General features: G+C 33.5%; 2 protein-coding genes across 2 annotated transcripts; both read left to right on the top strand.

The window, feature by feature from the left end:
* Positions 1-5,407: 5,407 nt before the first annotated feature.
* LOC107001164 lies at positions 5,408-6,646 on the top strand. Its single transcript, XM_015199315.1, has 2 exons — positions 5,408-5,846; positions 5,931-6,646. The coding sequence occupies exons 1-2, from the start codon at positions 5,408-5,410 to the stop codon at positions 6,644-6,646; spliced, it is 1,155 nt and encodes a 384-aa protein (XP_015054801.1).
* Positions 6,647-9,418: 2,772 nt separating this feature from the next.
* On the top strand, positions 9,419-10,620 carry LOC107001163. The gene is made up of 4 exons (XM_027912106.1): positions 9,419-9,583; positions 10,064-10,156; positions 10,250-10,357; positions 10,441-10,620. The coding sequence occupies exons 1-4, from the start codon at positions 9,419-9,421 to the stop codon at positions 10,618-10,620; spliced, it is 546 nt and encodes a 181-aa protein (XP_027767907.1).
* The last annotated feature ends 1,623 nt before the right edge of the window (positions 10,621-12,243 follow it).

The following is a 12,243-nucleotide window of genomic DNA, read 5'->3' as shown; positions in this document are numbered from 1 at the left end:
CCCAAAGATTCTTTTAAAGTTTTTTTTTTTTTACTTTTATAATAAAATAAAACTAAATGAAGCATTTTCAATAGATTTCATCTAAAAAAAAGATTAAATTATTTTCTCCATATTGAATTCTTAAGTAAAGAACTATCTATTCATGAAATATGGGTAAAATATGGGTAAAGTAGTATTTTACCCAACCCATTTTTACCCATATCAAATATGGGCGGGTTGAATGATTACCCATTTTATGTTTACCCATTTTCAACCCGCCCACATTTGACCCAACCCGCCCATTTGCCACCACTAATCGCAACCAAACACCGAGGGATTTTTTGGTATAAAATTAATAACACAAAGATTAGTAATGCACAAGAATTATTTTTTACTAAGTGAAAGTTCATTGGTTGCCCTATAATAATTATGCATTTTTCTATTTTTGAATTGGGTCGAAGTAGATGATTGCTTGACAATATCATTTTTAATGACCTTCTAACGAGATAGGAGAAGAACAATTTTGTAGTCATGCTTTCTATTTTTTCACTTGAAATATTTTAGGGTAAATAATTTTCATCTTAATAAATTGATCACTCACAAATCATCCATTTTCAATTTAAAAAGAATATATCATCTCAATTTAAAAACGGAAGTGCGGTAAACCATCTACATTTTTACAAAGAAATTGTAAGTTGTAGTTTTAATATGTATGCAATTTTATAGATTGTTCAAAATACAAATTTTTAGAAAATCATGTATATATCAACAGAAAATACATTCAATTAAGATCACAAACGTCATGTGGTGATATATTTGCATTTTCAATTAGTAAGTATTAAACAACTCACATTAAAAATATTGTATTGAATTTATTTAGTAACAAACAACTCTCTCTAAATATTAAAATTTGTAAGCTAATTTATTTAAATAAATTTAATAGTAAAAATATAAAGTATAAAATGAGAGAATTTGCACGAACATCTTTCTCCTTACCCCCTTTTTTGACGAATTAGTTGTAACAATGTTTCTCTATTAATAGCATGAATTGCTCTTTTATATTCACACTTACATATGTGATTTCTAAATGTGTTATCCCCTAGATATACCATTTGATGTACCCTGTATCAAACTTAGAAATCATTAAAAAGTTCTAATGCCTTTATCTTTGTTACTTAACATTGTCTTATCATGAGAATGAACCATAAAAATATTTTTGACAATGTTGAACCGTCATTAATGACCTTTTTTGATCTACTTGAACCTAGATCTTGGGATCTCCAGTCTTCTAGGTAGAGTTACCGCCTCAATGACTTGTCCTTCGCCGTAGGCTCATTCCCTTTGATAATCTATCAATTTTCTCTCTGGTTAGGCCTTTTATAAGTCTTCGCAAGTCACTATTTGGGCGCTTTGTTTTAGTCCATAAAGTTATTATCAAGTTTACACACTTTTTTTTTCACCAGGAACTACAAAGCTCTCGAGTCGTTCCATGTAAATTTCTTCCTCGGAAAAAATATTTCACATCCATTTGAAAAATTTGCAACTAAAACAATTAACATCTGAATTGATATAATCTTATTTAGAATGTCAAAATAATCAAGGATTTGTTATTGTCTAGAACCTATGACAACAAATCTTACGTTTTATTTGTCAATAGTTTCATCAACTTTCTTTTCCTTTTGTAGATCCACTTTGAACCCAAAAGTTTATTTCCTGGAGGAAGATCAACCAACTCTCAAGTATGGTTACTCAAGATTGAATCTATCTTACTATTAACAACCTCTTTCCAAAGAAGGATGAGTCCACAAAAGACATATCTTCTTTAAATATGTGGATCCCTTTTCAAGAAGAAATATTACAAAATAAAATTCGGAGGAAGTAATTTGTCCATTGACATTTACTACGCCTCTAAATCTCTTTATTAAGTGTGTTCTCCTTTGGTTCTTTCCAAGGTCTTTTAGACCCTTATTGCTTGACTATCCGACAGTTCAGACTTATGAACCATAAACCAACATGCTTTACTCACTAAAAGAAATAGTATTTAGCGATGGATGAAATCCGTTCGCCAATTAATGTTTTTCCGTTGCTAATCCGGATTTGCAACGGATTGTTGGTTGTTGTTATTTCGCTCATTCGTAATCTCTTAGCAACGAAAAATGAGTTTTGTTGCAAGTTTAGCGACGAATTAGAGACGAATGATATTTGTCGCTACTTGTTAGTGACAGACTGATCCGTCGTTATACTTATATAATTCGTAGCTAATTTCAGAATTAATTACGTCATTTCAAAGAAATTTGCGACTGAATTTTCGTCACTAATCCTTCACAAAATATTCGTTGCTAATTTCATCATTGATTTCATCATTTCAAATAAATTTGCGATGGAATTATTGTCACTAATCTGTCACAAGATATTCTGCTATTTGAACCAGCATATTTGTCACTAAAATATTTCGTTGCTAATGCGTTGCCAATATTTTTTATAGCAACCACCAGATCGTCACTAAATTTGTCGCTAAAATATTACTAAATACCTCTAAAAAACAAATATTTCATAAAAATAATATTTAGAGGATTCAAAATCTGTAGATAGAACAAATCACATATTCACCGTGTAAAATATCGAAACAATTTATTAATTGTTCTTAAGAGAACTCAATTCATCTGCTATGCACAATTTGTACTTTTCAAAAAGAGAGACAACATCAAAAAATAAAACTTCCAGAGACTAATTAAGGGATACCCTCATCACTTGAAACTACGGGATGAAACACATCCTCATTAGTAGTAGTAGGAGGCACCATGGGTGTCACAAGTGATGAATTGACAATAGGAGTAACCACTTGTTGTACCCGATCCATAATAATCTGAAGAAAATTATTAGTAAGGACAAGAATCATTTTCTTTACAAACACATCCATATTTCTTGTCGTTGTTGATTGAGAAACTGAAGGTGCTATAGATGAGACACAAAGATTCTACCCATAGTAAGTTTTTGCTTCAGATCCATGTCTGTATATTCTTTTCTTTTTTTCTTTCCCAGCAGCTTTATAGTATGCTTCACATGGATCCATATCAGATTGAGAAGTTATTTTTTCCTGTAATATTTCTTCAAATTTTTCCTATAATAAATTGCGATGAAGAGAACATTAAAGATAAGAAATAAAATTATAATGGAAGAAAAAAGCAAAAACATACATAACCTTTTAGCTTAATTAAATGCGCAGCAAAACAACTAACCCCCATAGAATTAGGATCAACTTTGAATAGGAAACAATTACTATTGATTTACAAGGTTACAATAGAAAATGAAATACACTAGACTTTGGGTGAAATTACACTGGATAACAATGGTCAAGAACAAACACATGAAATTTATCAGCCATACTCATTTAAGACATTCTGGAATTTCTCTACTTTCGAGAATCCAACATGGAAGATGACTTCTCATAATAAAAACATACAGGAAAGATGATCTGGTAAGAAATAAGGGTGATGAAAACAATGATCACAAACACAAACAACAAATTGGTCATGACAATAATCAACAACTTGTGGAGAAGGTTACTCATGCCATGTCAAACTATTCTAAGCCTTTTACCTTGAAGTTACATTTATTTACTTTTTTGCTCTCTGTTGATCCAAGAAAATAATTTGAATTCAGTTTATCGACTTCACCAAGAATGGAAGTACTCGAAACTTCACCTGAAGAATGACCATTCACTACTAGAAATTTGACTTATAGCAACACTTATGTAGCCATAGTTATTTAATCGTAGCAATAGCTCACCTATTACAACAGTTATAACCGTGGACACATATTCTTGAACCTAATAGAACAATTATTTAAATGAATTGTGGCATCATCCCTATAACCATTCCTATAGAGATTCTATGGCTACAAATTCATAACTGTTGCAATAGCGAACTCTATGACGACGGCTAGCGAAATCTATGGCAACAGTTGTTTTTTAGGAAAAAATATTATCTCTCATTAAAGAAACTAAAAACAATATATTTCCCTCCAAATATAAACATATTTATCTCAGCGAAAACTAAAATTAAAAAAACCCTAAATCTACTCTCAGCGAAATGGCGAGGAACGACGAAGGGGACGACTGAAGCTCTTGGACAGCGAAGTTTTCAGCGAGCTTTTGATGTGGAAAACAAGAGGGAACGATTTCTAAGCTCTTGTACAGCGAAGCTTTTGGTGTGGATAACAGACTCTTGAACAAGAAGCTTTTGGTGAAGCTCGTTGGTTCTCTTGGACAGCTAGGGTCGACTACAATTCTTCCATATAAAGGTGAGTAATGTTTAAGTTTTCTATGTTAGTTCATGAATTGTAAGTCTCCATTGGATTATTTGTAAAAAAATCTCAAAGAGTAAACAATGGGTTAGCTTAAATCTGTGTTTTTTTTGTTCTAATCTAGGTAGTGTATAAACTTCCCTTGATTAAATTTGTGATGCATACTGAAACAGGAAAAGAAAACACTTCTAAATTTAAGTGACAGTTGAGTAATTTTGGGTTAAACTTGCAAAGGATTTAAGGTTAAACTGTAGAACTGTATAAGAATCGATTAAAAATCTTTTTGTGTTCTCGTCTTAGTGTCGCTGCCTCGAAAAGATAATCCTTTAGACCTCAACTTGTTTTAGCCGGAATTTGATTTTTATAATGTGAAGCTTACTGTCACCTTTTTTCTCCTTTGTTCGAATGTTTCTTTTCTTCTTTGATTTACTGTTGGTGCCTAGTGATGGATAGTTTGGCTTCAAATTGAGTGTATCTTAGTTGTTTGAGGTATAAGCAGTGGTATTGTGTTTATTGTTGTTTTGTTAGCTAGTGATATGGCTTCAATCACTGGTTGGTTCCTTTGAATGATTTTAGTCAAGTATGTTTTAGGAGTTATCCATCGACTTTATTTAAGTTTGGTTAGCATAGTATCTAGTTGTCTGGTTGCTTTACTGTTCCTCTATTTCAGCTTGTGTGCTTGCTTCCTCTTACTTATCGGATTAATTTGAGTAGTTATTTTTCTCATGTTTGTTTGTGATATGTAGAGCTTAGTCTTTCATCTTTAACAAAATTCGATAAGTTTAAAGAGCATAGAACAGGAAGGTTGCGACTATCCACCTAGTTCTTTTAATTTTCTTGCTCATCTCATTAATTCTTGAAATCTGCCCTTATTGCTTTGAAATCTTTTTTAGCGTGCCTTTAGTCATTTATGTGTATAAAGTTTCTTAAATGGTGAAATCTTCTAATAACTTGTCAATTGGGTTATACTATTAATGTTGTCAATTTTTGGTGTTGAATTGGTGTGAAGGTTTGAGATTCGATTAATCTAAAAGTTTGAAAGGTTATGTTCTGCCGAGATTGCTTGTACTCATGAATTTATTGGCTTTAATTTGTTGGTCATGTCATGTAGGATATATATTAAATGGATTTTGGAGATAAAAGTTGGATGAATCTCCGAAGATCCACCAATGAATATATTCATGAAGTTAATGATTTTCTTGATAAAGCATTTGAACGAGCTTCGCAAGGAAATGAAATATTGTGTCCTTGTAAGAAGTGCTTTAATCGTAATTGGCATTGTCAAAATATGGTAGAGGATCATTTGATTTGTCATGGATTTGTTCATGGATACACCAAATGGGTTTTTCATGGAGAAGGATTTTCCCCAAGAAATACGCCACATCCAACCAATGAAGAAGAAACTTCTAACATGCATGACGACATTGATAGATTACTTCATGATACTTTTAGAAATGTAGTAGATGATCAGAGACATGAAGGAGTGAGAGAGGTCCACCTGAAGATGCAAAGAGATTTTTTTAAATTAGTGGAGGAAGGGAAAGAAGAGTTGTATTCGGAGTGTAAGAATTTTTCTAAGTTGAGTTATAACATTCGACTATACTTGTTTAAATGCATTCACAAGTTGACTGATGTGTCCTTTTCAGATTTGTTGGACTTGATTAGAGAGGCATTTCCATTTGCTCAGATACCCGACTCGTTTTACAAGGCAAAAAAGGTCATAAAAGAGTTGGGTCTTCATTATGAGAAAATACATGCTTGCACTAATGATTGCATGTTATTTTGGAATGACAGTGCAAAGTTAGATAATTGTTCTGTGTGTGGAGCTTCAAGATGGAAGAGTGTTCGTAATGACTTAAATAATAATGTTACGAAAATTCCAGTGAAGGTTTTAAGGTACTTTTCTTTAAAGCCTAGGCTTCAGAGGATATTCATGTGTTCTGAAACATTTGTAGCTATGAGATGGCATGATACTGAACGACTTAGAGATGGAAATTTAAGACATCCTGCAGATGGTGAAGCTTGGAAGGATTTTGATTCATTGCATCCTGACTTTGCTAATGATGCTCGTAATGTTAGATTGGGTCTTTCAAGTGATGGTTTCAATCCATTCAGAACTATGAGCATTTCCCATAGCACATGGCCAGTTATGTTAATGAACTATAATTTATCACCATGGACTTGCATGAAGTTGGAGAATATTATGTTGTCAATCATTATTCCAGGTCCATCGTCTCCGAGAAATGATATAGATGTATACTTGCAACCACTGATTGCGGAGTTGAAGGAACTATGGGAAGTGGGAGTTGAAACATATGATGATGTAACTAATCAAACATTTCTAATGCGTGCAGCTTTATAGTGGACAATAAGTGATTTTCCAGCTCTAGCAATGCTTTCTGGATGGAGCACCAAGGGGAGATTGGCATGCCCCACTTGTAACCATAATACTTGTTCCCAGTATCTCAAACATAGTCGTAAGATGTGTTACTTGGGTCATCGGGCATTCTTACCTCCTGATCATCCATTTAGAAGAGATAAAAAATCATTTAATGGTAAAGAGGAGCATAAAGTTGCACCTACCCCATTATCAGGTGCACAGAGCTTCGTGAATTCAATAATGTATTTGGAAAGAACAAAAAGAAAAGAAAATGAAAGAATGATGGTCCATGGAAAAAAATCCATTTTTTTGAGTTGCCGTATTGGGCAACAAACAAATTGAGGCACAATCTTGATGTGATGCACATAGAGAAGAATATTTGTGACAGTGTGCTTGGGACGTTATTGGATATACTTGGAAATTCCAAAGATCATATAAATTCTCGCTATGACTTGTATGAAATAGGAATACGTAAAGAGCTTCAACCTCTAAAAGATTGTGATACAGGAAATATCCATCTAGCTAAATTTTCTTTCTCTATGACACCAGATGAGAAAAAGTTATTTTGCACCGTCTTAAAAGATGCCAAATTACAAAAAGGGTGTGCTTCTAATATATCAAGTCGTGTGCAAATTGAAGAGATGAATGTATCAGGATACAAAAGTCATGTTGCTCATTTCATAATGCATTACTTACTCCAGGTTGCAGTCAGAAAAGTGTTACCCAAGATGTAGCTATGGTGTTGATTAGGTTGGGGAATTTTTTTAGAGCCATATGTAGCAAGGTTATTAGAAAAAGCGATCTTGAAAAGATGAAAGCAGAAATCATAGATATTGAATGTGAGCTTGAAAAGATTTTTCCTCCATCTTTTTTTGATATAATGACACATTTGCCTATCCATCTAGTAGATGAGATTAAGCTTGGAGGCCCAACTCATTTGCGTTGGATGTATTCTACAGAAAGAACTATGTGTGACTTCAAGGGGCTTGTTCGTAATCGAAAAAATCCTGAAGGATCAATGGTAGAAGGTATTTCAGCTGTAGATTGTTTGAACTTTATTTCCATATACCTACCGAATACGGTGAAGACAAAATTAAGTATGTGTGAAACAGAGGATGATGAGAACATTCAAACAGAGGAAAGTGGTATTTCACCTTTATTTCCTAAGACAGGTCATCCAATTGGAAGTGAGAATATAAGGAAAGGCAAGATTATTAATATGGAGCAGCATGAGTTGTTTGAAGCACATCGATATACTTTGTTCAATACAGGAAATGAACAAGTAGAGGCATTTATCAAGTAAGATAAAATATTCGTTTATGATAATGTATTCCAAATTTCATTCATTTATAAATACACTTTGAATAAATTACATTACATGCTTACAGGGAACATAAGAGCTTAACTGATAATCTTACTAGAGGCAATGCATGGGTAAAAGCACATGTCCATAGTAGAGAATTTGGTGATTGGTTTAGGGACAAAGTTACAAATATTGAAGTGTCCAATCATTTAAAATGGCTAGATAAAGGGCCTAACTTTGTGGAAAAAAGATATACTGGATATTTCATTAATGGATATCGATCTCATACGAAGACACGGGATGCCCCTTGCAAAACTCAGAATAGTGGAGTGACTTTGCCAGCCACAACAGATGGTTTTGCTAGTGCGAGGGACCAAACTCCTGTTGATGGGATGGTTCTCTATTATGGAATTATTCAGGATATCATTGAGACTGATTATTGGGGTTGCTTAAGTGTTGTACTTTTTAATTGTGATTGGTTTCATAATGAAGTCGATGAATATGGATTGACTCGGGTATATTTCAACAAAAAATGTAGTACAAATGATCCTTTTGTACTAGCATCTCAAGTGCATCAAGTTTTTTAGGTGGAAGACCCAGTTGAGAAAAATGTTTATTATGCAAGAAACAAAGTCCCTGTGGATTTGTATAATTTGGAGGAAGAGAATTGTTCTAATATTGAAGAAACATTTTGGAGAGAGCCTAATGATGATATTGGTCCATCAGAAAGAGTACTTGATGTAGATGTTAGATGGTCGAGAGAAGATCTTCCTATTGATATCATCGATGCTCCTTCCATTGCACAACATTCACAAGATGAAGCTATGGAAACATCGGAAGAGGAGGAGGATGACTTTGATGATACTGATTGGGATTGGATGGAAGTTGATGATTGACAAGGATCTTGTGGACTTGTTCGAATACATTCTGTTTTTACATGTTTTATGTTTTTTTTTATCTTGAGCAGCATGTGCAAATGAATTCTGTCACTCCTCAAACAAATGATCAACCTGAAGAACAAGGTAACATATAAGCTTACAAACCTATTAAATGTATCCATAATTTTTAATTATATTTCTTGTATTTTCTTATAGCTGAAGATGTTTCCAGTCCAAATAAAATAGGTAGAACGCAAATGCATGATGTTCATGCCTGAAAAGAGCGTAAGTTGATCATACTAAACAATCAAAATCAACCTGTTGGTCCTACTGATGATGTTGTCATAGAGCTAAGTAGCTTCCTAGGAACATTGGCTAGAAATGCGACTCTTTGCCCATTTGATATATTGGATTGGAGGAACATGGATACTAAAAAGGATTTATGGGATTATACCAAGGTATGTAGTTTACAATAATTAATTATTGTAAAACTATTTTACATCTATTGGCTAAGTGAATTACTTAAAATTATAGGAGAAATACATTATTCCTGAAGCTGCGTACAATTGGACTATGGTAACAATTCGAGATGCTTGGAGAAGACATAGAAGTGATTTGAAGATGAATTATTCTGATCCATATGACACTGATGCAGTTCGAATGGAAAAAAAGCCTGGTCATATTCCAGAATGTCAATTTAGAGAGCTTCTCAAATATTGGAATTCTGAAAAATTCAAGGTAAAAATGTAGTTCAGAATCTCAATTTTTTCTGAATAAGAAGCATTTGTATTATACCTCCTGATTTTTGCTCCCTTCCCAGCTTCTTCCCACCTAGTGACCCCTAACACTTCAAAGCTATTAGATAAAATAGTACCTCTGTTTCCAGTAGCATCTCTGTGTCTAGCATGTTTGGATATTTCATCTAATATAGCTGGTCTTCTCCTTCAACTTCTCCAACAACAAAGTTGTCAAAAGAAAATAACTTGTAAACACAATAAAGAAGATGAAAAAAAGGTCTTCTACATGTGCATTTTGTAACTAAAATAAAGAAGATGATGGAACTAATACAAGTTCTCTTCTCTGCGCAGAAACACGCATTAACAAACATTTCTTACCTAGATGATTTGTGGCAAATTGCAGCTTTATGTTGTCTGAAACAAATGCATAAAATGCAGTTCTTACCTAGATTAACATTATTGATTAATTTTTTCTTTGCAGAAAATGTCTGAAACAAATGCAAAGAATCGAAAAAAACTGATGAATCCACACACTGCTGGCAAAAAGAGTTTTGCTTTAGTTCGTAATAAGTTGGTTTGTTCTCTTATATATTATTTTTTTAATAAAATTTTGGGACTTTTTATTCCAGTGTGAGTGTATTTTTGATATACATTTCAATGTGACTAGGAGAAATATAAGGAGACAGTATCATCTAAGGATCTCTTTGTGGTTACAAGAACAAGAAAACCCGGGCGTTTGTACAAGTCTTCAAATGAAGATACTACTAGTAAAATTGTATGTGTACTGTCTATTTTTAATTTTTTTTATTGAGATCAATTATTTATTTCATATTGTGTTTGTTGGATATGTTTTGGTAGGCTGAAATAGAGGAAATTGAAAATCAAATAAGCATAAATGGTGAGTATGTTGATGCATTTTCAAGCGTCATGGGTCCTGAACATCCAGGACGTCTAAGACTACATGGCGCAGGAGTTACAAAGACTAGTTTGAAAAAAAAAAGTTGGCAATTCAGAATCAACTTTAAGTGCAACAACTGATGGAATGCAGCAAATGTAAGAAAGGATGCAGAAAATGGAGATACAAATGGAGGGAAAAAAGAAAATTGTGCGACAAGTAGTTATTGTAGATGTTATTGCACAACTTAAGCATGCGGGATCAATTGATCCTAACATATTGGCAGCATTGTCGACTCCTTCACCAAGAGAATCTACTTCTGTTCAAGGGGCTGAACAAGGTTGGTGTCGCTAATTCTATGTTTTGATTGTTATCTGTTGTTGCTACATGTTATAGGATTAGAATGGAAAAGTATGCTATTGATCTAAGGAAGTTGGGGAAAAGTTAGGCAGAGGATCAGTAAATGCCTGATTCATGAGTTTAATGTCTGAGTTGCTGCTTATTCTCTGATAGTTTAATGTCTGAGTTGCTGCTTGTAGTCTGGTTCATGAGTTTTCTAGTGCTGCTTGTAGCCTAGTAGTGGACCAGTTGTTAGATTCATGATTTTTTTGATACTTGTTGCTTGTAGTCTGGTTTCTTGTGGTTTCTTGTTTATGCTAATTAAACATGTCTCTTGTAGCATGATAGTGTTGAATCATGATAGTGTTGTTTCTGCTGATTGTAGTCTGTTCTCTTGTTTATGCTGCTTGTTTCTTGTAGCATGATAGTGTTGAATCCTAGCTTCACGATTATGTTTAGTCGAGCCAACATAGTAGCTAATGCATGTTACTGCATGTAGTCTGGTCTCTTGTTTCTGCTGCTGCTTGTAGAAGTTTGAATGCAGCAGTTGAATGTTATTGGCATGTACTTGATTTCCAAGTTTTAGGGTTGAACAATTCTAAAAGCTAATGCATGGTTGTAACTACATGTATACTTGTTAATTTCCAGGATTGAGGTTTGCTAAATTATATATATTTTTTTTCTGATTGTATGTAGGTGATGAAATCGAAGAAGGCGATGAAAGCAGTAGTGAAGACTTGACATAGGAGCTGAAATATTGATGTAAACTTTAATGATGTTCTAGAAATCATATATTTTTGAATATTGAAAATTGTGTGGTGCATGTGTTTCACTTTTTTTGAATGCTATAAAAAGATTTTTATATTTTGCTTTTATTGATATTAGAATCACGGATCTTGAACTCTAATTTTGGTAATGAACATTTATTCTCGTTAACGATTTATGTGTATTTTTATGTTATAAAATTTATTCTCGTGAATGATTTAGTATATAGCAGGTATATATAGCTTACTAATATTGCATTAGAATTGTTGCAAATAACAGGTAATAACCGTTGCAATAGGCATTAAGCAACAGTTCTACAATTGTTTAAAAGTGAAACGGTGTGTTGAATCAAAAGAAAAAATGTAGCCATAGCCTTAACAGAACTGATGCATAAACCTCTATTACGACGGTTCAAAACCTTACCAATACGGCCATAACCGTTGGCAATTAATTCAAATGAGAATCGTGGCAATAGGTCAACGTATGGCTACGGTTATATGACCCGTCGCACAAAACTGTAGCAACAGAGCTATTGCTACGCGATCTGTTGTAGCGGTTGACGTAACCGTAGCCTTAGACCTATGGCTACGGTAGGAACGTCTATTGCAACGATAGGTGAACCGTGATAGTAGACCAAATTTCTAGTAGTGATTGGTCAATGA

The sequence above is a fragment of the Solanum pennellii genome, chromosome 10 (assembly GCF_001406875.1).
Source record: "Solanum pennellii chromosome 10, SPENNV200".
NCBI lineage: Eukaryota > Viridiplantae > Streptophyta > Magnoliopsida > Solanales > Solanaceae > Solanum > Solanum pennellii.
The sequence above is the reverse complement of the archived record's forward strand: the minus strand, read 5'-3'. Positions and strand labels throughout refer to the sequence as shown.

Bases quoted from the DNA above. Each gene is read 5' to 3' on its own strand.
- LOC107001163 (XM_027912106.1), top strand. From the start codon at position 9,419: ATGGTAACAATTCGAGATGCTTGGAGAAGACATAGAAGTGATTTGAAG. The intron at 10,157-10,249 runs GTTTGTTCTCTT...CAATGTGACTAG, and splicing joins CTTTAGTTCGTAATAAGTTG to GAGAAATATAAGGAGACAGT. The intron at 10,358-10,440 runs GTATGTGTACTG...ATGTTTTGGTAG, and splicing joins AAGATACTACTAGTAAAATT to GCTGAAATAGAGGAAATTGA.
- LOC107001164 (XM_015199315.1), top strand. From the start codon at position 5,408: ATGGATTTTGGAGATAAAAGTTGGATGAATCTCCGAAGATCCACCAAT. The intron at 5,847-5,930 runs GTAAGAATTTTT...TGTCCTTTTCAG, and splicing joins AGAAGAGTTGTATTCGGAGT to ATTTGTTGGACTTGATTAGA.